This window comes from Gymnoscopelus microlampas (assembly GCF_963454915.1).
Source record: "Gymnoscopelus microlampas genome assembly, chromosome: 7".
Lineage (NCBI taxonomy): Eukaryota > Metazoa > Chordata > Actinopteri > Myctophiformes > Myctophidae > Gymnoscopelus > Gymnoscopelus microlampas.
Window position 1 is genome coordinate 43,141,027 of NC_139944.1, and position 27,271 is coordinate 43,168,297.

The 27,271-nt window shown below is 44.8% G+C and overlaps 1 protein-coding gene across 2 annotated transcripts in view; it reads left to right on the forward strand.

Annotated features, from left to right (window-relative positions):
- plxna1b (plexin A1b) overlaps window positions 1-27,271 on the forward strand; it is a 239,002-nt gene that overhangs the window by 120,448 nt on the left and 91,283 nt on the right. For both annotated transcript variants that reach the window (XM_084062474.1, XM_084062475.1), the window contains exons 6-9: window positions 1,521-1,644; window positions 2,286-2,439; window positions 3,782-3,881; window positions 12,414-12,528. In XM_084062474.1, coding sequence (XP_083918600.1) covers window positions 1,521-1,644; window positions 2,286-2,439; window positions 3,782-3,881; window positions 12,414-12,528 — 493 coding nt within the window. The remainder of the gene's footprint in view (window positions 1-1,520; window positions 1,645-2,285; window positions 2,440-3,781; window positions 3,882-12,413; window positions 12,529-27,271) is intronic.

The following is a 27,271-nucleotide window of genomic DNA, read 5'->3' on the forward strand; positions in this document are numbered from 1 at the left end:
CGATGTTTAAACCTCGCTCAGAACACCTCCAGCGTTTGGCATAATGCCATCTCTCGATGCATTAATTAAACGCACAAAAGATCAGGAAGCTGTATCTGCCCTCCAGGCAGATACAGTACGCACGCTTACACACTCCCGCCCACACGCACACACGTTCAAGGATGGACTTGGACCGTTTTTTTGACCTTCAGTCTAGGCAGCTGTCGAGTTAATTTCTTAAACGTAGCTCACTCATTTCCTATCTGATAATGTAGCTAAATCAAGTCAAGGCCCATGCAGAGAGAAGACAGTTATTTCAAACTCTGTTCATTTATAGGCCCTGAAGGTCTAACATTTTTTATCCACAGTTTATAAGGAGGCCAGGATTGGTGTTTCAATCAGCAGTGGGACTGAATAGTGGCTAGAGGCACGTGTTGGGAGGAACACACGCGCAGTCGTGTGTGTGTGTGTGTGTGTGTGTGTGTGTGTGTGTGTGTGTGTGTGTGTGTGTGTGTGTGTGTGTGTGTGTGTGTGTGTGTGTGTGTGTGTGTGTGTGTGTGTGTGTGTGTGTGTGTGTGTGTGTGTGTGTGTGTGTGCGTGCGCCTACATGCAGTACAGAAATTTGCAGACCAGAGGAACCATAAATAGAAATAGTTTGTGTGTGTGCATGCATGCAGGCGTGCATGCCTGCCATTGTGACTCACCAGGGAGTGTTTTGCCACAGTGTTTTCTAGCTGAGCATGAGTGCAGGCTAGCTAAACAAGTGAACGAGCGGGTGTGAGTGTGCCTGTGTGTGGAGGTGGGGGGGGGGGGGGGGGGGGTTGGGGGTGGTAGAGGCAGTTAGCATTTTATTCTGCTCTCTCTTATTGTTAAAGCCTTGCAGAGCGTCGCGTCAGCACTTTCCTCTCACCGCCGGGACCAGTTGTTGTTAGTGCGAGGTGAAGTGATAGCTAATACATTATGAATGGCTAATAGTAAAATCACTACGATACTGGGCTTTTATGCAGATTTTTTTCAAGCAAGATCAGTGTGCTTGTAATATTTAGGGGAGGGGGTGCAAAATAGCTGACCTTGTTGATATGCCGTTGATGGGAATTGTATTATTTTTACGGTTCGGGTGAAACTAATGATTGGGTCTGTTCATACGTCTCCAGAGATACAGAGTGTGTATATCTGGAATACGTGTATGAACTGTGAGGTTGTAAAGTTACAGGATGGCAGAGGCTCGATGCACGGTGGTATTGTGCTCACACAAAGTGTCCGGGCCAATAAGGTAATGATGGAGGAGGCTATAGAAATGGCTTGGAGAAGTGATTAGCCTATTAGTCTGCTATTATGGCCTCTGTTCCTCTTGGGCCGCTGACGACTGTCTATGTTTTTCATTTTTAATGCGTTTTATTACGTTACCATCACAACCGCTCATGCACTGTATTTTACCTCCTCTTCCCCTTCTCTTCTCTCTCTTGTTTTTGACACCCCACCCCATTGCCTACCCCCCCACCCACTCTCTCTCCCCTCCTCTCCACTCTCTCTCTCTGTAGTTGTTCTCGTAAGGACCGGTGTTTGCGGGCAGACGAGCCCCAGAGGTTTGCAACAGACCAGAGTATGTGTGTGGAGCTGAGTGTTCAGCCCAGGAACATCTCTGTCACCATGTCTGAAGTCCAGGTATGTACTGTGTGTGTGTGTGTGTGTGTGTGTGTGTGTGTGTGTGTGTGTGTGTGTGTGTGTGTGTGTGTGTGTGTGTGTGTGTGTGTGTGTGTGTGTGTGTGTGTGTGTGTGTGTGCGGCACGCACACACTTTTGCATGTACTGTATGATATTGGCATACAGTATGGATGATAAGAACATATATAATTTTCGTAACAAGCAATTCCGTTATCTAAACTGTGTGTGTGCATGTGTGAATGGTGCATGTGTGCACACAACCATTCTCTGCCTTCAAACTTCCTGCAGTTTCTGCAGTACAGATATATATATATATTATGGATAAAGGTTAATGGCAGCATACCTCCGTTTTGCTTTGCACATCATGAACACGTACACATTAACCTTGCTGTAATCGCAGCAGTTATGACTGACACATACACATGCATGTGTGTTGAACCTCGCCACACACACACACACACACACACACACACACACACACACACACACACTTTCTATCTCTCACACATACTCCCGCCCCTCCCCCCTCCCGCCCCCAGCACCCATTAACCCCCATGTCATATCTTATAACAATCCATGTTCACCATGTCCTCCCATTGATCTTGTACTCTCTCTCTCTCTCCCTCCCTCCCCGTCCTCTAGTTGGTGCTTCAGGCTCATAACGTTCCCGACCTCTCCGCGGGGGTCAACTGCTCCTTCGAGGACTATGTGGAGACAGAGGGACGCGTCCAGGGCGGACACATTTACTGTCTGTCCCCCTCGGCTCGTGATGTTATCCCCATCACCAGGAACAAAGGTGGGAGACAACAGAGAGACTGGTGCCCCTTGAGGAGACTGAATGGGTGGTGGCTGGGTTCTGCAGAGTTGTGTCCTCTTTTTTTTTTTGGTCTGACCACTGATCTCTACATACCCAAACAAAACTGTAATGCTGTTTTGCTCAGATTTTCTCTCTCGTCCCCTCCCTCTCTCTATCTGTCTGTCTCTCTCTCTGTCTCTTTCTTTCTCTTTCTCCCCCCTTCTCTCCTGCCACACCCAGAGCCAACAGTATCTGTAGCATATACTGTACTGTATATTCATCACCTAAGCTGACGTTTATCCTCCTATGGCGCTCAGATGTATATGTAGAAATTGGAGCGGGCTACGGTTGCACACTGACCAGAAACTGCATATTAATGTTACCGGATGACTCGCTCACTGTATCTATATCCAGATGAGCTTGTCACCACCAATAACGCTCGTCCACCTCCTCGCAAAGCCCCAAACATAATTCTGCATTCAGTTTCTGAAAATAACCGTGCTTTTGTATTCCCATTATCGTGCGTTGTCAGTTTGATTTCTAACAAAACGATGCCAGTAATGCCCATAACTTCATTTCAAAGCAGCAACTCTGGTGTGTTATTTTTAGAAATATCTTGATAGGAAAGCTTTATCCTTTTCTTTCCTAACATAAAGCGTGTTTATTCCCATCCAGTAATTGTCAAAGATGGAAGAAACATTGTTTGGTATTTGCGTTCAAAGTTCCAAAGGCTGTCTGTTGGTGCGCTGTGTCTCAGTTTGTCAGCGTTACTTCTCGGTAGTTATTCAGTGCCACCTATTATGCCCCATTATGAGCCCTCATCAGCTCTGCCACCCAAACACTGATTGGTGTTGCTATTTTTAACTCTGCCCCGCTGTGGGTGTGCCTCGCAGCATGTGTTGCTGAGTTACTGTGTGTGTGTGTGTGTGTGTGTGTGTGTGTGTGTGTGTGTGTGTTCAGGTTATAGAAGCTTTCTTTTAGATACTGTATGTCATTGTACAACAACATAATAACTTATATACTGAAATTAAAAGGCTTCTTCCAAAATGAGATACTCACCATGTGTCAAAAAGTGACACCTGATTTATACTTACAGTTGCGCAAAATAACATAAAACTTAATTAAATTGCTTAACTACAAGTTCACAACGCATGACGCTGCGACACATTGTGACCTTGATTTGCTATTTACGGCACAACCAAGTATAACCAGGCTTGACACCACCGCTGTTGGGGAATAAGTGCACAGGTGACGCAGGAGTAAAAACAAACTTTATGTGTAGGCCTACGTTTGTTCCTTTGTTCTCTTCTTTGTGCTAATAATTTCTTTTCTCGGGGCGCAGGTGACAAACGGGTGGTGAAGCTCCATCTCAAGTCCAATGAGACGAAGAAAAAGTTTGCCAGCGTCGACTTTGTGTTCTACAACTGCAGCGTCCACCAGTCGTAAGTTGAACCTGTTCTTTTTATGTGCGCTTCTGGGAAAGCCAGAGAGAGACCCTCTTTTGTTCCCTCTTTGCCCCTTTTCTTTTGAGTGATGGTCTCACTGTCCAGATCCCCCCTGGGCGGTCTCATGTTACTGTCCGCAAGAGATACAGTTAGGATACGGGGGAGATGCGTGTGTGTGTGCGTGCACAAACAGACACACAATTCCACCCCTGTCCGACCTCCACTGGAGGTCTTGTGTTACTGACGGAGTGAAAAATCGAATGTGCTGTATATGAGAAACGATTGGGATATGAGATGGTAATTCTACTCTTATTATCATAACCCGATGTACACCCTAATGATGCTGCTATGATTAATTAATTACATAAGATGGTATGCCTCAAAGCCTCCCAGACATTCTCGGCTTATTCGGAAAAGAAAGTAAAAGTTTCTTTTGGATATACTACGCCGATGCCCGTTGGGAACGATGCCTGTCGGGAATATCTGAGAATATCTGTTGTACTCGTTGTCAGAGTACTTAGCACTTACTTCTCAAACTTTTTCGTGCCAAGGACCCCCAAATTGATATGTATTTGGCTGCGGACCCCCACAGTAAAAAATGTTTGCTTTAAAAAATATGTATATTCAAAGATTGGCACAAATCTTCACGATTTTTCAAAAGTAGCAGATCTACAAGCTCATGCCGCGCTATGAGCTTGTAGATCTGCTATTTTTTTAATAGCCAAAGAAATCTTAAAATGACACAGATGCGTTCCCGGTCTTAATGGATTAATGAGTGCCATCCACTCCGCCCTCAGCTATGCTATTCAATCACTGTTTGCTGCCGTCTCCTCGTCCACCTTCTTCTGAAAATCTTTGACACCCATGAAGCCACGCCCTTAGATCAACTCTACCCCAGGCGTCAGGCGCCCCGTTGGGCAAGAGCCGCCTCCAGCCCCACCCCCCCACCCCAAATCCATCCATGGCTGATCCAGCGTAGGTTGAGACGTCTGCCAGGGTATTAGCCCTGGGGCAGCAGATGGCTAGGAGGCCCCTGGGGTACCACAGGGCTCCATCTTCACTCCCCTCTGGCTGTTAGATGAGCCTCCTTGGAGGATTGTTTGCACGCACGCACGCACACACACGCACACACACACACCCACGCGCACACACACACACACACACACAGACACCTCTACGCTCTGTCACTTACAGCTCGTTGAATCCCTGAATATCTCGGACACCTAATCCGTTACTGTGACCTCTACCCTGGACCCCCTCTTACCAGCCCTCGTACACAAATCCCCCGCCGCAACAACACTGATTAGCTCAGCTGGTTAAGGGCGTGGTGGTTTACAATGTCAGTTCACGGTTAATTCATCTCCCTCAAGAACCTTCTCCGACATCGTGGTGCCTTTTTACTCCTTGGAGAAACATCTCACATTAGTTGAGCTTGGACACCAAGAGATGTATCTAAAGATAGACATGGCTGGGCTAACAATAGGTGTGACCTTACGAGTATATACGGTGTGTATGTGTATTTATACATACAAAACCAAATTCAGAACATTCATGGATGTTTAACCCATTCAATCCGGGGGACGCATCTGTCATTTTTAGATTTATTTATTTTATTTATATCTACCGGCACCGAGTGTCGCGCTATGAGCTTGTAGATCTGCTATTTTTTTTTTAAATTGTGAAAATGTGTGCAAATCTTTAAATATATATTGTTAAAGCGAACATTTGTAAAATATTTTGTTCCCCCAGAAGCAAAATTTTGAGTTACAAATGTCCGCTTTAGAAAATATTTATTCAAAGATTTTCACGATTTTTTTTTTTTTTTGCAGATCTACAAGCTCATGGCGCGGCACTCGGTGCCGCACCATGAGCTTGTAGATCTGCTATTTTTGAATAGCCAAAGGCATCTAAGAGGGGGACGCAGAGATGCGTCCCCCGGATTGAATAGGTTAATAAAACATTCCTGGACGAACTACGCATGCGTTTGATGAACTTTCCATGTGCAGGAAAAACTCCAAACGGTGCATGCCGTTTGATGATGAACACATTCAGAGAAGCTGGCGCTGCAACCTGGTGTATGTTAAATGTTGGGTATCATCTACACAGTATTATAGTGTTATGCATGAATCTGTGTGGGTGAATTAACGTTAGCGTCAGCTACATCTCGGTACTGGTGTTTATTAAACCAAACCATATCGTTAGTGTTTGTAATGGTCACACATAACGTTATATTATGCTGGGAGCTGTCATAACAAATAAACTAAATGATATTAAAGTGCCTACCATTAAACCTAAAGTACCTATTTTACCTTATTTGCAACAAGTGGAGCATTGAATAGCACACCACTGATCATGATCTTTTGCTACCCGCTCGATAATGAAATTGGTTTTGTGTGGGTGAATTACGGTTGTTTATTAAACCAAAGCATTGTTGATTAGAAGGACTGCAATGAAAATGGCAAAAAAACAAACATGTTTTATTTTTACCTTCCAGCTCATCAACATTTGAAAAACATTACACTTACAGTGCTGCTTTAGGAACTAACCTACAATGAAATATTAAGTTAAACTGTTACCATGCCTTTGATATACGGTATGAAATAGGATTTCAGTCTTCTGCTAAACCCATACACGCATGACATTTGTACCCCCAAAACATCGTCTTAATTGACCACTTCACCATTTTCAACTTTATGTTCATAATAATTGGTCCTCACTAATGCTCATTTACCTCTGTCTCTGTCTGTCTACTCACTCTGTTTCCCAGAGGTGGGCTGTGGACAGTTCAGAAACCTGTGTCATTTTGTCATTTTGTCCATTATTGCAAAACAGCTGTTGTTGATTGTGACTCGTATTTAACATGGCTTTGTATTTAACACGCCTACTTTTTGTTTTGTGATCATACCTGAATAAGACCACACGGGTCAAAACGTTGTTACTTTGAATACAAATTTCTAGTGTGAGCTACAGGCCAGCGTGCGGACAATGTCTTAACACTGTATTCCAGTGTACTAACATTCCAGGAAGAGAAAGGCTGTAGTTTCTTTTAACTTGAATTCCCCATCGATGGTGTCATTGGTAGGCAAGTTTCCACAGCCCGCCTCTGAGACACAGATTGCGTTTACGGAAATGGTGTCATCTTTTAATGAGTATTAGTGAGGACCATTTATATGAACATGAGGTTGAAAATGGTGAATGGCCACACCACTACGCCATGGGCTTTTACTGTATTTGTGCATGTTTATTCTGGATGGATAGATGAATGGAGAGAAAGCGAGTTAGAGAGATAGTTACACGGTATATAGAGAGAGGGAGAGTGTGTCCTTCCAAAATTCCACAATGAACCAAACTGCTTGGCAGAGTTGAAGACAAAGCCCTCTGATGAACTCTGATCAAATCCCATCCATTGCAGTCTCCAGCTGATGTAATGGGACAGCATTTAATGAAGTTATGGATAAGCTATGTTGCGTCTTTGCCAGGGACTCAGAGGAGTTGATGGCGAAGAGAGAGATGCTGAGACAAAGAGACAGAGCTGGCACTCATGCCTGGGTGCCCGCTGCACCCCCTGGGCGTCAGCGTGTGGCGTCTGACGAGATCAGACTGGTAATGTTGTTTTGGCGTGATGACTCGGCCCACATGGCCGTGCGTGAAGCACGTCCGTCTCCAGAATGCCTGATCGTTGTTTAAAGCCATGAGATTTCCTCTAACGGGCTGCGATGCAAAGGGACCGCTGCCGATTACATGATGATGCGAGCACGGAGACAAATAGCACACTGTTAGAGAGCCATTAGTGCACACCCACTGTACCTGCTTGAAGTTTTGCACTTATTTTTTATTGTTAAATGACCCAAAAGAGTCCATTTGGGTCCATTTGACAGTAGCAATGTGGATCCGTAACCATAAGGGTCCGTTTAGATCCGTTTTTCCACCCTGAGGTAAATTAATTTTACTGTTTACACTCTGCATATCCGACATCATGCACCACCCCCACCCCTCGGCTCCCCAAAACACACATCCCCCTCCCATCTTATTTACTCAACTGATTATGTCATGGCCCTTCCCTTTTAGAAAATGCCATAAATTTGCATAGCAGTATTAATCTAATTAGAAATCCCACTGTTTCAGTTTAAGGGTTGCAGAGATTGGAATAGAAAATCACCCACGGCCATGATTGCCTCTTAATTAAATATTTCCATACGCTTTTTCTCATTCCATGGTCCCCCATTTATTAAAGATAGGGTGGATATAACTGGCAATGAACTCGAGTTAAAATGTCTATATAAGGCAATATGAAGCACCTTTTCTCACCGTTTGTTAAATCGTCTCGACGACGATGGTATTCCGTTTTTTTTGGTAGATTGAACATCCTTAAAGACTAATTTAATTTGCTATAGACAGAGGGTAAAAAAAATAAGTATTCAATTAAACCTTGGTCATACATGGAGGGACAGAATTTTTAGTAGATATGAAATATGAAAGTAAGATGCATCGGTAGTAACATCAACAAGCATGATGACGATTAATATGCGGCTAGTTATCACATAACATTAACATTACAGGCACACTTTGCCAATTTTGAACCTAAATCCCATTGTTCTGTTGTGAGGAGATCTTATGGCAAAAAAATATGTATTCTGTAATGGAGTACGAAAAATGTATATCAAAAATACATTTTGCGTGTACCAGTGCACACATAAAAGCTGAAACACAATGCACATACTCCATAGGATCATACAGTATTATGCTTGTAATAAAGGAGTGCTATTTAAATGATTCATCTCCACTTCAATTTAAATGGAGGTACAGTGTATACTGTATGTATCGGAGTGGCTCAGAGCCTCTGCCTGAAGACCAAAAGCCTAATTACACACACACACACACACACACACACACACACACACACACACACACACACACACACACACACACACACACACACACACACACACACACACACACACACACACACACACGCAGTGTCAAATACACAGAACTTCCATAAAGAATATAGAAGAGTAAGTGAGAGGAGAAAATCACATCCATTGTGCCATGGTAAGAAAAGGTACCAAAGCTAGTGTAGCTCGATTAGCATCTGAATACCAACGGATTAAATTTGCATTATGAGCGTAGCCATACGCGGAGCGTGTCTGCAGCCCACAAGGGGTTTTGAGAATCCAAGGCCCATGGGGAGTGTGAGGAAGGAAGAAGAGGGAACTACTAGGGGGTCCGGAGAGAAAGGAGCCCACCCTTGGAGAGTAGAAATAGAAACGCTGAACGTCCCCAAATGGCCTTGGGTGGGTGGCGGCGGCGCTTCTTGAAACGGTTAGCATCAAGGCTAAAAGGGAGATTTTGATGTCCTAGGGAGGCACATGACAGGGGTCCTTATTTATTCCCAGGAACTAAGAGGGGGGTTGTTAGGGGGTTGTCATAAGGGGCCTCTGGCTGGTCTTAGATGACCACCCGCTAACCCGTCATGTGATGTATTCATCTAAGCGACTACCTTTTTTTTCAGAGGAGTCATAAGAAGCATAGAAAGAAGGGGTGGCAGCATGCTGATATTTTGCTCGTTATATCAAAGTCACCAGTACACTAACAAGGTTGACTGGACATGAATAAAAGATCAAAGTCAGATAAAAAGAGGGATTATCGAGGATTACATGCACACGTGTACGCAGACTGGCACTTATGCATGAACTATCAATAGTGTATTGTACAGTTCTCTCGTTGCTGCTGTGATAAATTGCTGTTGTACTGTATTTTGATGAGCAGCGATCTATTGCATGGCCCCCCAAAAAGGACTCATTGTTATTCAAAGAGGGGAGAGTTGAAAATAACAAAGGCTAACAAGATGCACAGCGAGCCGCTTGGCTAACTCACCCAGTGTTCGTTTGTCTCGCATTGATAACTTGCCACTCTACTCTTTTGTTCACTCGGAAAGAGGTCTGTCTCGTATACTGTCTTTACAACAGATTGGAAACAAAACGCTCAGCTCTGCTGTTGCGGGTACGTACACCATGCTAACCTAGTCTAGCCTAATCACTCTCTCTCCATTTGTTGGCAACATTGACAAATCTCCCACTTGCTCTTGTGTGGGATTAAGAGGCCCGTTATTTCCTTAGCCGCCTATCCTTCATTCTAAATGGACAGCTTCTCTCAGCACAATGCTAAATTGGTCAATTAAAGCAGCGGTGGGATTGAATTAAGCTCCAGCCTCTGATCTCCCCGAAAAGGAGGGGTCTGGCCTGGAAACGATCGCTTAAAGAGCGCACCCAACAAACGAGCAGCCCTAATTGATCCAAATGAATCTACGTCAGGTTTGATGGAGTTGCGCATGACCCCCATCTTAGAGCTCAAGAGTTAAAGCCCTCATTTTTCATGTGGATAAGAGGAAGGGGAGCTGCCATTTTACATGGGTTAAAACGTCCTCGTCGGGAGCGTGCCCATATCGATTCAGACAGATGTGTGAATTTATTCCTGCCAGATGTTGTTGAATACAAATGAGCCAGCGAGTGTCTCGAATTGCTCTTCCACCCTTCCATTTTTCCTTGATCTAGACTCATTTATTACTAAACAAACAACAAAATGATCAATAAAAGTTATCGACACATGTTTAGCACAAAGATGCTCTAATGATTTTCTTTGAGGAAATAATGAGCGTATTTGTAAACTAATCACGGATATTATGACTAAGAGAGGGTTAGCTTGTCATGGAGTCAGCAGTGTTTGAATTAAGTTTAATTTATTTTCATTATTGATTTATCTGTTTTTCGGATTCATCAATGCACAATAAAATTATTCATTTCACTCAGAGTGAGACCTGTAAGGGTCCATTTATGTCCATTTGTACACTCTTGGCTGGCTTTGAGTATTTTACTGTGCAATTCATTTAGAAAAAGAAAGATTGTAAAAAAGCTAAATTAGGTAATAAAGTACAGAATCAATGATGGTAAATGCTCAACTATCTAAGCAACTTGAAATTGTCTCCCTGGCAAACTATTAGACAGCACACACACACACACACACACACACACACACACACACACACACACACACACACACACACACACACACACACACACACGCTACTAGCCTCCAACTGCCAACCCATTGTTGCCTCTCTCTGCCAAGAGACGCCTACACAGAGTCCCAGGCTATACCCCCCCCCCCCCCCCTCACCCCCTCTTGGCTCCCTATCTCCCCCTCTCTCCCACGATACCTGGCGTCTCCACCTCTCCCAGGGAAATCCACCTGCTTTTGATCTCTCAGTCTCTGTCTCTCTCTGCTGTCTCCCTTCTCTTTCTTATGCCCGCCCCCCTCCATCCCCCTCATCTCTCCACACCTCTCAGAGGCTGGGCTAAAAGCAGGTGAATTTAAAATGGCGCAGCGCCTTTAGCTGCACGGATGAAAGAGAGCTTTAGACAAAGAACAGCGGAGGCTTTTTAAAAAGAGACGGCAGGGACTGAAAGGGGATAGATAGAGAGAGAGAGGGGGAGGGAAAGAAAGGTTAAGTCTGACTGGATGAAGAGAGCTACAGTAGATGGTAGACGTATAGAAACGGGGCTCTATGCAGCGTATACGGCCGGTGACTGAATAGATGTGAGTGATAGCCGGCCACAAGGGAAAACGGAGTGATGGATGAGAGAGAGAGAGAGAGAGAGAGAGAGAGAGAGAGAGAGAGAGAGAGAGAGAGAGAGAGAGAGAGAGAGAGAGAGAGAGAGAGAGAGAGAGAGAGAGAGAGAGAGAGAGAGAGAGAGAGAGAGAGAGAGAGAGAGAGAGAGAGAGAGAGAGAGAGAGAGAGAGAGAGACACAGAGAGAGAGAGAGAGAGAGAGAGAGAGAGAGAGAGAGAGAGAGAGAGAGAGAGAGAGAGAGAGAGAGAGAGAGAGAGAGGTGAAGGCAGTTTGACAGAGAGAGCAAGGGGGATGGGGGGATGAAAGGTGAGGGGAGAAGGAGAAGGGCAGGAGACAGGATGGTAAAGATGTATTGATGTATTGAAGAGATAGAGAGATGGCTTAAAGAAGGCTGAACTAACAAGATGTCAGGTGACTTGGAGAAGGTAGAGACAGTGAAATGGAATTTAAATGGAGACACAGGGAAAATGGCCATAACATGCCAAAAAAAAAGGAAAGGTGACAGTTTGACAGTCGTAACCAGGATTCTGCTGAACACACAACAAGAGAGGATCTCATGGAGATGGAAACGTTCTGGAAATGCTACACATCAAGAGTGAAGCAGAAAACCATCCCTGTCTGTGTCATTGTACAGCATACCCAACACTTTAACATTGTACAGCATACCCAAAACTTTAACATTGGACGGCATACCCAACACTATAACATTGTACAGCATACCTACAGTAGGTATGCTGTAGTAACACTATAACATTGTACAGCATACCTAACACTATAACATTGTACAGCATACCCAAAACTTTAACATTGTACAGCAATTTTCAACGCGCGACACTGTCGTGCGATGTCGAGTTTTAAGTGTCAGGGAATGATGTCACTCATCATTTCTTTCTCTTTCAGGTGCCTGTCGTGTGTGAATGGTTCATTCCCGTGCCACTGGTGTAAGTACCGCCACATGTGTACCCAGAACGCCAACGACTGCTCATTCCAGGAGGGACGCGTCAACATCTCTGAGGTGAGTGTCGCGCTACTTCCTGTTCCCCTCTCTGCACATGTATCCGTCTCCCTTCCCACTCCCACACGTCGTTCTGTCTGCTTCAATCTTCTTGCCCGAAAACTGCTACGTATTCCTCCAGGCACTTGAAGGACAGCGTTTGGCTTTGCTCACAGAAGATGCTTATGAATCGTGACAGTGATGGCTAAAGTGAGAAAGGGCCAAATAGATTAGCATAAATTAATATTTTTTTGTGAGGGATTTTCAATCTCTTACTCGTATAAACAGTCTGCAGTCATGTAATAACAAATGTATTTACGCACACAGCCACACACACACACACACACACACACACACACACACACACACACACACACACACACACACACACACACACACACACACACACACACGCTCTTTCCTATAGCTTTTTTGGGGATTTACTATGGTCGGCTGTGTGGCTGTGCATTTTGTGTTTGTATGTGTGTTAGGGGCTCATGGCACAGCCTGGGTTCTGGGCAGTCATAATTCTTGTCTTGGCCCATAAGACCATAAGCAGGCCTGAATGGAAAACACTGCCTTGTTCCAACACAGCCAAATGCTACATTAGCATAAAAGCTAATATCAATCGAGCCATGGCCATGGCTTCAACGGGTGATGTGAGGAATCACAAGTGGGACTCGATGTGTTTGTCAATCGCCACAGAGGACATGGAGGCGCAGATGCAAACACACACACACACACACACACACACACACACACACACACACACACACACACACACACACACACAAACAGTGCATTCATATGTATTACAAATGCACACAATACATCGAAGGGCAATTATCTTCTCAAAAGGTTTTTCAATATACATCCACTGTGCTCTCTTCATCGCAGTAATGTTTGTGGTTTATCAAACAGTCTGATGTCTCCCTACATTAGTGGTCCAGCCCTCATTGTTATCTCTGTGCTGATTAAAGTGCCCTGGTTAGCTGACCAGGATCACGGACCCCTATATTAATTGTTCGGCCTTTATCCAATTATACTCCTCTTATCGTAGCCCTCATCTGTGCGGAAACTGTAGCTAGCACACTAACATCGCTGTCCACAACCACACACTGGGCCCAGCCTTCACGCCTCATGGAGCTAACACTAGCAGATTAGCGCTCCCATCTGTAAGACATGGGGAAAGCGCTGGCTAGTGTGAATTGTATAAACAAGGAAAGCCTGCAGTGATGGAAAGAGATTGAACGATGCAGAGGGTGAGAAAAACATGATGAAACGGGCAATAAATCTATAAACAGACTTCCCGTGTTATACAGTGGTGTTGTTTAAGGCATTTGTGAAAGCCTATTTGTAATTATTTACATAACTATTTCAAATGTTGGGACACAGATAATAACTTTGGTCAAAAAAAGCAGACACTTCTGAGTATCTTATTCCATGCGAACTTCAGGGCTAATTTTAACAACTTAAACCCTCTATACTTAGTTGACCGGTGTCCCCCCAGGGCTCTACTACTGTAGGTCCACAAGTATTTAAATGTACATAATTATTATGGTACGTTACATTCTGCAGGTGCATGGCACCAAAATATCAAAGACCGACAAGTCTGACAAAGAGAGAGAGAGAGAGAGATGGATGGATAGAGTGCACCAGAGAATGGAAGAAAGAGGAGAGAGGGAGAGAATAGACAAGGCTGTGTTGACAGTGGCCTGTGGACGGAGAGACCTCTCCTGTCACCTCATCTGCCCATAGAAGCCACCAGCCACATGCTCTGTTGGAGAATCCATCATCTGCACTGTCTCACACACACACACACACACACACACACACACACACACACACACACACACACACACACACACACACACACACACACACACACACACACACACACACACGTGCGCTCATTCATCATCCTTCTCTGGGTTGCCACATCCATTAGTTGTGCTCTCAGTGCCCCAACAAGTCCAGCTCATCCTGTAGGCTGGACTCATCTCTCCTCTCCTCTTTCCATCTATCTCTCCTCTTTTCTCTTCCTCTCTGCTCACCCCATCCCTTGCTTCTTTCAAATTCTTGCGTGCCATCCTCTCCATTCATCTCTCCTGACCTGTGTGTGTGTGTGTGTGTGTGTGTGTGTGTGTGTGTGTGTGTGTGTGTGTGTGTGTGTGTGTGTGTGTGTGTGTGTGTGTGTGTGTGTGTGTGTGTGTGTGTGTGTGTGTGTGTGTGTGTGTGTGTGTGTGTGTGCGCACGCGCATGTGTACTGCACATGCTTGTGTGTGTGAGCAAGTAACAATAATTTAACTTTTGAGAGCATAAAATGAAACCAAATGGACCCTTACAGGTCCATTTGGTTTCATTTTACACTCAAGAGTTAAAGATCTATAAGGGTCCATTTGGTTGCCAATTCTCCATCATTTAGCTGGGGACCACCTGGAACCCCCTCAAGGACCACTGGTTGAGAACTACTGTACTGTCCTATACCCTGTCGAGCCACTTTCAGATAGTTACTTAACAAATCCCCCACTCTGTCTTGTCTTTCTGTCCATCGCTGTCTCCATCCCCCTCTTAATTTCTCCCCTCCTCTTCTGTCTTTCAAGTGTTCTGCTGTCATCTCCTCAAGTGTCTACCTCTCGTTACTATGACAACCATGCAGGCTGGTGTGCGTTGCCGAAAAGGACTTTTCCTCTCTCTCTTTACGCAGCGCTAACTCATCCATTTGTAATTGCTGTGATTGAAAGTGTTTAGATGATTGTCTAAAAAAAATAAACATAAAAATTAGGCTAGCAAATCCAACTAAATGAGAGTCTCTACTTTTAAATGTGAAAACACATTGAAAGTGAGAGAAAAATATGAATGGTAAGCTAAACCTGGATCCCCATAGGGAAATGCTGGTGTCATAGTAGCAACATCAGCAAAGATGAAATAGAAAGAAAAAATATATAAAATAAACAGACTTAAGAGTCTGACACTATACATATGCACTGGGTCTGACTAAGTTAAAAAACGTACGTACAGTACATTCTATCAGTAAATATAAGTACGTATAAATGTACAATTATATCTCCAGTGAATGTATGCATGAATATACTGTACATGGATATACAGTATGAGCAGTCTGTCAACAGTGAATCTGAATATATTGAGTAGATACAGTCTATCAACAATCAACACAAGAATGTATAAATTAAAGTAAGTTATCCTTAACAGGCATCTGTCATGGTTCTGGAGTCCATGGTTCTGTGCAAGTCAGATCACACGATGACTGGCGTAAAGGGTGAAATGATTGTTTTTGCACAGGCTCTCAACATGCAGGTACACAGGAAGAGTTAGAATGGGGAAGAGAGCGTAGGGAAGAAAGGAACTCTGAACAAGTCAAATAACAGGAAGGCACAGTCGACGTTCCCCAGAGACGAGCAGGAGTCAGTAATCCCAGAGAACAGAACACACAGTGCAGATCTTAAATTCTCAGGCTTCGTTGTGGAGCCTGATGGCCACTGGCACAAAGGACTGTCCATGTTGCTTTGTAGTGCCAGAGGGGGGAGGCGGGGGGGTGTCTGAGTGAATGTGCTCCTCATCCCCGCTAGCTCCTCATAGAGGGGATGGGAGTAGTCTCACGTAGCCAGACAACTATTCCACAATCTCCGAATGCTATATAGAGTCTGGAACTACACCTCCCGAAATCCGAGAGAGGAAGCTGGCACTTCCGTTCACGAAAATATATTTTATTTCTTAATTTCCATTTCTGCTTTTCATCAAGCTATTTATACTTAGATGATTTTGATTTATAATACGATACATTTGCGTGACTGTAAAGACGAAACGGAAGTGGGGAGGAGGCTTCACATCCGCTTTATATTTTAATCATGATCAGAGCTTCCGAGTCCCAGACTGTATGACCGGAAACATTTGAAAATTGTGGGAGGCAACAGTCTGGCCACGCGAGACTAGGATGGGAGGGGTTCACCATGATAGCATCCAGCTTTCTCCTCGCCTAGTGTTGCTCACTAGCACATTTGACTGGTTGATTTACAAGTCACATTATGCTGAACTCGACACAGATTGACAGCGTGACAAACACATGCTCCAATTAAGGACGACTGTGCAGCAAATTGCAGGAGAAAGAGTGCTTATGTCTCTAGAAAAAGGTGAAACGGAAGAGATAAAGAAGAGGTGGACAATCTGAGGGGTGAGAAGAGGAGTTGTGTAACTTGTAGAAAAGAAACATTCCTTCCTTCAGACCGTCTTCCCTCTCAAGTGGTTTTCTCACTTTTTGATGAGCATGAGGTGTTTAATTGGTTAAGCTCTGTTAAGACTCACTGAACATATTGTTGTTGTAGTATAATGTTGTTGTGAGGCATAATCTCACTCCGGCAACCAAGGCTACAGTCAGCAGGACTGAGTTGTGGGACCTGCAGTTCTCTCCCTTCCCTTTTCAAGCTACTTACCGTTGTCATATTAATTTTAACTCTAACTTGCGAACACACCAATTGTGCTGCCTATAAACATTAAAGCTTATACCGCCCTCAAAGATTTGGAATGTTGGACCAAGTCAACAACCATGCTTTGATCAAAGCAGAACATGGCGATAAACTGACACATTACCAGCTACACCACAGTACCACTTCAGAAGAACAATATTGTCTCCTATACCTATAGCAATGCCGAGCTAGCCTGACACTCAGCCTGAATTTTCCTTTTGTTTCACTCCATTATTCTGTCTGAAAGCCCTCTCAGTGCAGCCGTTTTCTGAGATGGGGGCGTGGCCAAAGTGGGACTCTTTGGCGATTTGTTCATACTGGATTATCCCGATTGGGTCGTTTAGATTTGCCAACGAGAAAACCCCGCCTTCTACAGCGTCACCAGACCCTGAATGCGAGGCTAGTGATTTCACGGGCTGTAGCTAGGCTAGTGCCGAGCCACTTTTCAAGTTACGTACGTTATCATATTAATTTCCCCCTATCTTTCTCTCTTCTTCCACATCTCCATCTTTCAGTCGCTCCATCTCTCGTCTACCACCATCCATGCTGTGGAATGTGTTGCCTAATGTGATGAATGTTTTACTTGTGTTAAATTCAACACTTTCCTTTCCACTGCCCCACAGCGTGTTCTCCAGATGGATGCACAGGGTTAAAAAAAAAGTGTCATCTTTCCTTCCTCTCCTCTCTCACTATTCCCTGGTTTCCTTTTACAGTAACTACTTGTGATGCTGATGAACTTAACATCCACTTGTTAATGTAACGTGTTTAAATGCTGGATGTACGAATGCATAAAATAAGACTCTAGCAGCCAAGTAACTAAACATGGCTTTCCATAGGCCTGTTCTATGTTCCAGTGAGCACACACATTTAGGCCAGACACCCACACATACTGTAAGCACATTATGCTAAGTATTAAGTCAGTGTACAGTATGTATGCCATTGTGTCCTCAGAGGTTGCATCTAGAGGACTCAGCCACGCAAAATAGCGCGCACACACACACACACACACACACACACACACACACACACACACACACACACACACACACATATATAAACAGTCGGCATGGCTGGTAGGGTTACTTGCGACGGAGGTGTGAGGGCCCCAAGCCGTGACATTTTGGCACACTGTGTTTACCCTGGCTGGTACCCAGACGTTGAACAGAACACACGCACGCGCACACACACACACACACACACACACACACACACACACACACACACACACACACACACACACACACACACACACACACACACACACACACACACACACACACACACACACACACACACACACACACACACATACACACATGTATACTCTCTCCAGCGAGGGGCTTCCCCTCTAGTGATCGTAGGCCAAGGCCACGATGGTGTGTGTGTGTGTGTGTGTGTGTGTGTGTGTGTGTGTGTGTGTGTGTGTGTGTGTGTGTGTGTGTGTGTGTGTGTGTGTGTGTGTGTGTGTGTGTGTGTGTGTGTGTGTGTGTGTGTGTGTGTGTGTGTGTGTGTGTGTGTGTGTGAGACGTGTGTGTGGGGTACATGCACGAGTGTCGCTGGTTCTTATCAGAGCAAAGCACAACAAGCAGCGGCATAAGGGCCAGAGGGCTTGGGGGGGGGGGGCGGCATGATGAGTACCACCCAGTATTTTTCTCTCCCTCCGAGGCTCTCTCTGTGAGGAATATCTCTTTTTTTCACTCCTCCTCTGTCTTCCCTTCTTTTCAGTTTTGGCATGTCCTTCTCCTCACTTTTCAAACTGAAAACAATTACGCTTCATTTAGACTCTGTCGTAAGATGGTATTGTGCGCCGAAAATAGCAGCTCTACAAGCAACGCGCGATGCGACGCTTTGTGAGCTTGTAGATCGTTTATTTCTGGGATACAACACCAGTGCGCAACGAAGTATAAATCGGGCTTAAGTAAATATAATGTTTCAACCCATCAACAACTTATTTTCTGTTTCCTGGATAGCAAATAATAAAGCCTAGTTTTGTTATAGTAGCTTTAGTAGCTAGCTACAGTATATTTTTTGTAAATTACCTTGTGGACTTCTTTCTCCCTGACCCCATCCCAAAATTAAGTAAAGTTATGTTAAACTGGTGGATCGTAATTAGCCTACATTAACTGTAACATTATTTGAACCAACGAACACCGACCGGATGTGTCGATGTCTTGTCTCCTAGCAACGTGAGAGCACATGGATGCATAGAACCAGTGCTACCTCTCTCTCCGCCCCTGATGCCCCCTTTCTACGTATATATATATATCTATCAAGCAGCTTCCTCCCACCATCTCCTCTCCCTCTCTTCTCCTCTATTGCTTTCCTCCTCTCTCCATCTATATTTGTCTGTGCTCCCACTCACTGTAGCTCTCTCTCTCTCTGTCTGTCATATCTACAGTACCTCCATATCCAATATCGCATATGTTAGAGCGGTGTTCCTCCCAGCATCTCGCCGACGTGTCCTTGAGCAAGACACTGAACCTCTAATAGCTGCTCACTGTTCCTACAATCGGACGGGTTCAGTGCAGATGACAGATCCCTTTGATGTGCAAAATGTACGTGGCCAAGTGTTCCTCTTTTCTTTATTCCTACAGTATTTAGTTTAAGACACACATACAGTACCACGTGTTATTCTATCACTTTATCTTCCTGATGTCCCTTTTATGTTTTTTCAGTCCCGTTTTCCTACGGTCGTTTGGTGCCGGTGGCTCCTCATGTCATGATGTTCTATGTTCACTACCTGTCACACATTGTCTTATGTCCCATGTCCATTTTTGTTGTTTTTGTTTTATTCCCCATTTCAATCTGTCACCCCTTGCCCATCTCCTAACCCATGTTTCTCTTTATCTCTCTCTCTCTCTCTCTCTCTCTCTCTCTCTCTCTCTCTCTTTCGTACTCTCCTGCAGCACACACAGGCGTGCACACAGACACACACACACACACACACACACACACACACACACACACACACACACACACACACACACACACACACACACACACACACACACACACACACACACACACTCACACACACATTCCTGCCTTTCATTAAGAGGAGACATGCCTGAACCATGTTTAATAAAATATAAACCATGTTGGGAAGAGAAGACATGACATGGCAGGGTTAGAGAGAGAGAGGAGCGAGAGAGAGAGAGAAGGGGTTAACATCACCCCTCCCCCTGCTTAGCCTCTCAGGGGGGAATCCCCCATAATGCATTTCTACTTCTAACGCCCCGCATGCCTCACGGAGGACGACCGAAGACGGGCCGAGGCGCCTTAATTGAAAGCAGATGTAAAGAGAGTGTTCGAGAAAAAAGAGAGGGAAAAACAAAGAGAGAAAGAAAGAGAAAAGAGAAAAAAAAGAAGGAAATGGCAAAGAGAGAATAACAGGGGGGCTCTGGGCAGTAACATGCGGGCAGATTACATTCACGGAGTGACGCAATTTATTTTCCAAATGTTCTCCGTTGAGAGAGATAGAGAGAGAGAGAGAGAGAGAGAGAGAGAGAGAGAGGAAGTGGAGGCGACAGGGTGAAGTAACCACAGGTTCTGGGTTCCAGATGGATCCCAGCCGGACCGTGACCCAGATCCCAGCCCTGCATTGTTAACCCTTGGTTTGGTAGCAGCACACCACCATCCACCACCATCCACCACCAGCAGCCACACTAACCACTACTGAACCCTCAATCCCAACCCCCCCCCCCCCCCCTACCCTACACCACCCCCTACCCCCCCCCCCCCCCCCCCCCCCCCCCCCCCCCACACACACACACACACACACACACACACACACACACACACACACACACACACACACACACACACACACACACACTCAGAGTTAACTTTCTCTGGAAACTTCTCAGTGGAGACTTGTCCAAGAGGCAATAATCGCGTTTCCACCTTCAGGGAAATCAATTGCAGAGTGTATCAGGTGTGTGAGCGTAGTCTCTCTCCACACTCTAATTGCTTAATAGGGATCTGTGTGTGTGTGTGTGTGTGTGTGTGTGTGTGTGTGTGTGTGTGTGTGTGTGTGTGTGTGTGTGTGTGTGTGTGTGTGTGTGTGTGTGTGTGTGTGTGTGTGTGTGCGCGCGCTTGTGTGAAGGAGAGAGAATACGGGCATCGTCGCATTTTGGAAGCTGTAACACAGCCTGTCTGTCATGTTACTTACTTCTGTGTGTGTGCGTGTTCATACTAATTTACTTCAGGGAGAAAATGGGAGTACAAAATGGGGAGTGGTTTTGGATCTTATACCTGGATGCTGTGCAAACATGCACCAATACACACGTTAACACACAAGCTGGCTTTTACACACATACTGTAAGCATGCCTCTGTCTATCTGTCTGTCTTTCTATCTCTGTCTCTCACTCTCTCCTATCCCTGTCTGTCTCGCTTTCTCTCTCTGTCTCTCACACTCTCCTATCTCTGTCTGTCTCTCTCTCTGTCTCTCGCTCTCTCCTATCTCTGTCTGTCTCTCTCTCTGTCTCTCGCTCTCTCCTATCTCTGTCTGTCTCTCTCTCTCAATCTCTTTCTCGCTCCCCTTCTGAGATCATACTATTTTTAGTCCCAACGTCCCACAGCATCTTGTCCTCTCTCTCCTCTGTCCTTCCCCCTCTTTTCTGCTGACATGATACGGCACGCCTCAAGCATCTCTCACTTAAAAGACTCTCTCTCCCTGTTGCGTGCATGAAAGCCCCACTACCTGGCAACCTGCATCAATTCCAACAACAGAAGGCAGGAAAGGATTGGACACTTAAAAGACTTCTTGCTTTGGCCATATTATTTGGGCATAAGGCTGAAGTTTCAAATGAAGTGCAAATGCAAATCCTTCAGTGCAAATTTGAAGGACATTTTAGACCCATTTCTTGCCTGATTGGTCAAAAAGCATGTGCGCCGTGATGACATTGAGAACACGTGATCTTGCAGGCAGTCTGTTGAGCTCAACATATTGTATAGGGCTGTGAGGATATTTCAAGTGGGCCCCCATGAATTGGCAAGACACTTAAGATTTTATTGACAATAAAAAAGCATTAAAATAAAAAATAATGATCAAAAAGGTCATGATATTTTTCCTTTAAAACCTTGAAAAATTTGCTTAAATTGTGATGCTGAAACTTAAACTAGGAACTTAAAGTATAGTTTCACTGATCCAAGCAAGAACACAAATGATTGATTGATTAAAATAAACATTTGCACGTGGCCCAACACTTTCAAAATTTTCAGTTGGGCCCCGATCCAGAAAAGGAAGGGAACCACTGCTGTAGGCCTATCGGTGGAAGTTGTGTTTGGGGATCACTTGAATGTGGGGGTATGTTTCTTCTTCATCATGTGATCCTCTGATATGCAGGCGGGGTCCACTATAGCATGATGAGACTGTTACAGCAAAGAATGCTTCAGGCTGGAGAGAGACTTAATGAAGACCTAATGTGAAAATGGCACACTCATGCATGCCAACACACACGTACACAGATTACACACACACATGAACATGCAGATGGAACACGGTGACATGATAGATGCACTTGGCCGCGCGTGCGTGTGTGTCAGTCACAGGTCCCAGTGGTTTAATTATTCAGGCTGTATTAAATCTTCATTTCCATGGCCCTCACAGTCAGCCTGCCTAATGGAGAATACAGATGAATATTGCATCCTCAGTTACCCCTAGTGTGTGTGTGCGTGAGAGAGAGGGAGAGAGATATATAGGTGAAGATAAATGCATAGTCACTGAGACAAAAAGAGATGGTGGGGGGGGGGGGCTCAGCCAGTTGCACAGGCCTTTATGCTCGAGGTTGAGGGGACCCGAGTTCTTTAAAAAAAACTAATTTGAGTAGCCAATTGTTTTTACCACATTTTTCTCCCCAATTTAGTTGTTATGCCAATTAATTCCTCCCCACACACATTTCTGTGTTGTCACTGCTGTTGTATCCTACTGACTCACCTGCCAATGAGGAGTCCCCATCGGAAGGAAGTAGGGCCTTCGTCCTACTCCTCCCGCCCAACACGCCCTGATTACAGGCGCCGCCCCAGCCTGTAGGAGTATGTGCAGTGACAATTATCACCCTCCCCCGAACACGGGCTAATTGTGTTTGTATAGACGCCCGGCAAAGACGGCTACACCACGGGGGATTCGAACCAACAACCATCATGGTGGTGGGCAGGGACATTACCACTGCACCACCCTAGCGCCTCTAGTTCTAATCCAACTCCTGTCATATATTGCATATCTCTCTTCTCTCTCTGTGTCTCTGCACTCTGACCCAAAAAAAGATTGATTAGTTAAAAAAAATGATGATAAACATGATGTGAGCTGAGAAAGAGATTTCATGCATGCGAGTTAGGACTCAAAAAGCTTACTGTCTTTTCTCATCTTATAATGCCAGCTAGCTCTGTCTGTCACCTCAAGCATTTCACATTGTTCTCTAAGCACCACCACTAGTCCTCTCCAAAATATCACATCAATATTGAGGTATTCGGTCGGTTACAATATTTCACTGCAATGTTTTTTTTTACTGATGCCACAATGCCCACACACAGGTTTTCCTAGAAACCCTAGATGGTCAGTGGTCCGTGATACACAACCAAAACAGAAAAGTAGCGTGTTCAGCATGGTGGGATCGATTGTGGCACAGCAGCAATTTTTATCCAGTTTCTGTGCCGTTTCTCGAGGGACCCCTCAGTAAAATGCAAAGCAGCTTTTGCTGGAGGCACTCACCATTGCAAATTATGCAATTGTGTTTGTGTTGGGGGGGGGGGGGGGGGGGACTTGGGTGCCCGTCTACAAATGGCTAAAGATAAATTGGGCCGGTGGAAATTGGGATTGGAAATGCAAACGGTATTGAGCATAAATATCACACGCTAAACATGAGCATGGGTCGTGCTCTAATCCACTGTAGTCTTCTCGTGACATTGAAATATGGCACTGTCTGCAGAGACACCCATAGGCAGCAGATAACAGAGCATATCTACCTCAGAAATCAAGGTTTGCCTCTGAAAAGCTGAAATGCAGGAGGTTCGATTGGTGTTGCCATATCTGGGTTAGAAAGATAGCTGGATGCCAGGCATGCTCTCCCTCTCATCTCGCTCCCCTCCCTGGCATGAGCATCCATAAGGAAGAAAGGCCCCGTGACTCAAATAACAAAATATTCATATGTTCCTCCATTTGACTGTTTCATGGTCCATGTCTTGGGGAGGTTTCGCTATAGCCTCCATGTATGTGAAGGATAATATAGTAGAAGATCAAATTGCCGTGCCTGGTTGGTATATCAAAGCTGGGTGCGCATGCGTGCATGTATATGCATTTATATATGTGCTATAAAGCAGCCAAGCCACAAGTCTTTGAAAATATTCATGTCACAGCACACTGGCATCTTTCTATAATTCAAACTCTCTCGCTATATGCCTCTCACTCCTCTCTGTCTCTCTCTCTCTCTCTCTCTCTCTCTCTCTCTCTCTCTCTCTCTCTCTCTCTCTCTCTCTCTCTCTCATTCCTCTGCACTAACTCATCTTTCCCTATTTACTGCTCTGCTCCCTCTCTGTCTCTCCTTCCCTCCATCTCTTCCTCTCTGCATCACCACTTCCCCAGAACATGAAGGGAGGTGGGGGAACATTCTCGCAGTCCCTTTCAAGGTTCAAAGTCCCTTTCTTTCCCTTTGTTTCCACTGTACCACTTTCCCACACTCCTCTGCATGTTCCTGCCTTATTAAGTTGTTCTCTCTCACTCTCTCCGCTCTCTCTCTCTCTCTCTCTCTCTCTCTCTCTCTCTCTCTCTCTCTCAATCTCTTCTGCTCTGCTATAAGTGGTGTCTGGTTGGTCACAGAACACTGTCCTGTCTTCTGCCTGCCTGCTAATGAGCATGGCTCAAATGCTTTCACATGTGCGCACGCGCGCACACACGAGCGTGCTTGCATATACCACACCCTGAAGTAATTTCTTCACCTAGATTTTCACTCATATTCGTACATGCACGTGGTGCGCACTTGAGCAAGTCCCCATGATTCTAATGGATGGTGCTCGCTGTTCATGTGTAGTAGGAGGGGACCAGCCTGCAGGGGTGTGCCTAAAGGACGAGGCACACCTGACTCCAATCATCCTCTGGAGTATTTAAACAGGCTGGTCAAGGCCATAGGGCATCGCAGTTCGCGCCCACTTCCTGGTGCCACTGCAAAAAAAAATCACAGAATCAAACGTTTTATGGTCATGATTCACCAGGATCCTGGATAGCTTGATTCTAGGCTTAAATTAATTGATGTAAATATTTTTGGAAAAGTCAATGGGAAAAATGCATTGAGTATTTTGCAGTGGAACCCGGAAGTGGCCCTACACATGCACTACACTACTGATACCACTGACTATACACACCACATTCTAATTAAGTATAACTTTCTGATTCTTTGAGTTACCAATACATACATTTAAAGTTAAGTTCCTGTGTGTCGTCTCCCAATTTTGTCATGATTTGAGTCAGTTCATGACAACACACACACACATTCAGTAATTTAACTCAGAATATTTTGGCCACCGATAGCACCATGAATAGTGCATCACTTGCAACTGCTATCTGCCCTGTATCAAGGTCCTACTCACAAAATATATTACATCTATTAAGTTTTGTAGCTAAGTGAAAATTTCCCTTGTTTTGCATTTGATGTGGCAATATGCAAATGGTGGCTTTGCACGAAGAACACTATAGGTAGAACAATGGCAGAGAGAAGGAGAAACCTCAAGCTAGAGGTGCAAGCAAGAAATGTACATGAACCAAGTACCTCTGCCTGTGAATTATGAAGAGATTGCCCAACTCCTCTATGTCGAACAGCAAAAAACAAACGTCTGCACAGGAAAAATATGCTTCCAAATTAAAGGGTCTAAAAACTGAAGTGAAAGCCGTGGGTCAAGAGCTAGTCTGTGGTCTGACAGGCTTGAGCAGAAACATCTCCGGCTTCAGATCCCCTAAAACCCCGGTTTTATGGCTGAGAATCAGCCTGTGCCAGAGGTATTTTGAGGAGGGGCTTGCCAGAGTGTCACTTCCGTCCAAACCTCTTGAAGGCAAAATAGAGAGGAAAGGCAAAATTGTAAGCCCAGGATTTGGGAAAGGCGGAAAAGGGTATAAATAATATAGTGCGTGTACAATACTGTACTTATCTTTTCTTTCAAGCTTTTAGTTAGGCTTAAAGTGTGTGCTTATCTTATGCATATTACCCAATTTAAATACATTCAAATAGCACCAGAGATGCTACTTGTTTGGCAGCTCAGTTAGGATTGCATTTCACCCTTTGAGGGTGCTTAATTATTGTCTTATTTGTGCAGGTTTGTGCGGCCATAAAAGCCACCCAATCCTTTTTGTGAATTCACCCCTCAGAGAGTTAAATGAACTCCGAGGATTTTACTCCATTGCCTACAATAGAGACGGCGTCTTTATTCCATGGTGAAGCACCTTTTTTCTGGGGCTGTTCTGAAGCAAGAACTATACACACATACTGTAATGGGCTTTTACGTTAATTGTCCAGCCTGCTGTGCTGCTTTTAAACAACATTGCTTGTAAAATCAAACGCTCACACTTTGTTTATTAGTTTATTTTTTTCCAGTCGTTCACACACATTCTTTTTTCATACAAACATACTGAATTCATCAAAACTGATTTCTTCCTGAAAAAAAAGGTATTGACTGAAGCCTAAGCTTATTACGTCTACCCTTTTGTTTACACTCTCTCTGACACACACACACACACACACACACACACACGCACGCACGTGCACACACACACACACACACACACACACACACACACACACACACACACACACACACAGGGAAATGTTGTTCCCACTTTGTCAGCATGGTGTTATTGGTACCCTATCCCTCCACTAATGCTGGCCAGCTTCTGTGTTTTGATACTGCGATACCACACATAAGACGACACCCGATCCACAGCAGCATGTGTGAACTGGATATCACCGTGGACCACAATGTGAGAATATAGTTGTCAAGCCTCGCTTTGGGAGCAAAACCCTTTGTGCATTTAACCTAGATTTGACACGAGCGTGTTGTCTCTGGGTTCGAGGGCTGCTGTAATTTAAACCAAGCCATTGTCAGTCAGGAGGGATGGCTTCAGCAACATGTCTAGTTCACACATAGATAGATGCCACTGTCGTTACGAAGGTTAGGTAGGAACAGTCCCATCCCCTCTGGAGCTAGCCGTATCAGAATGCATGCCCTGTAGAGTAAGGTCCATGTGAACAACTTGTTGTCCTGTTACCTTATAACAGATCCTTGTCCTGTTACC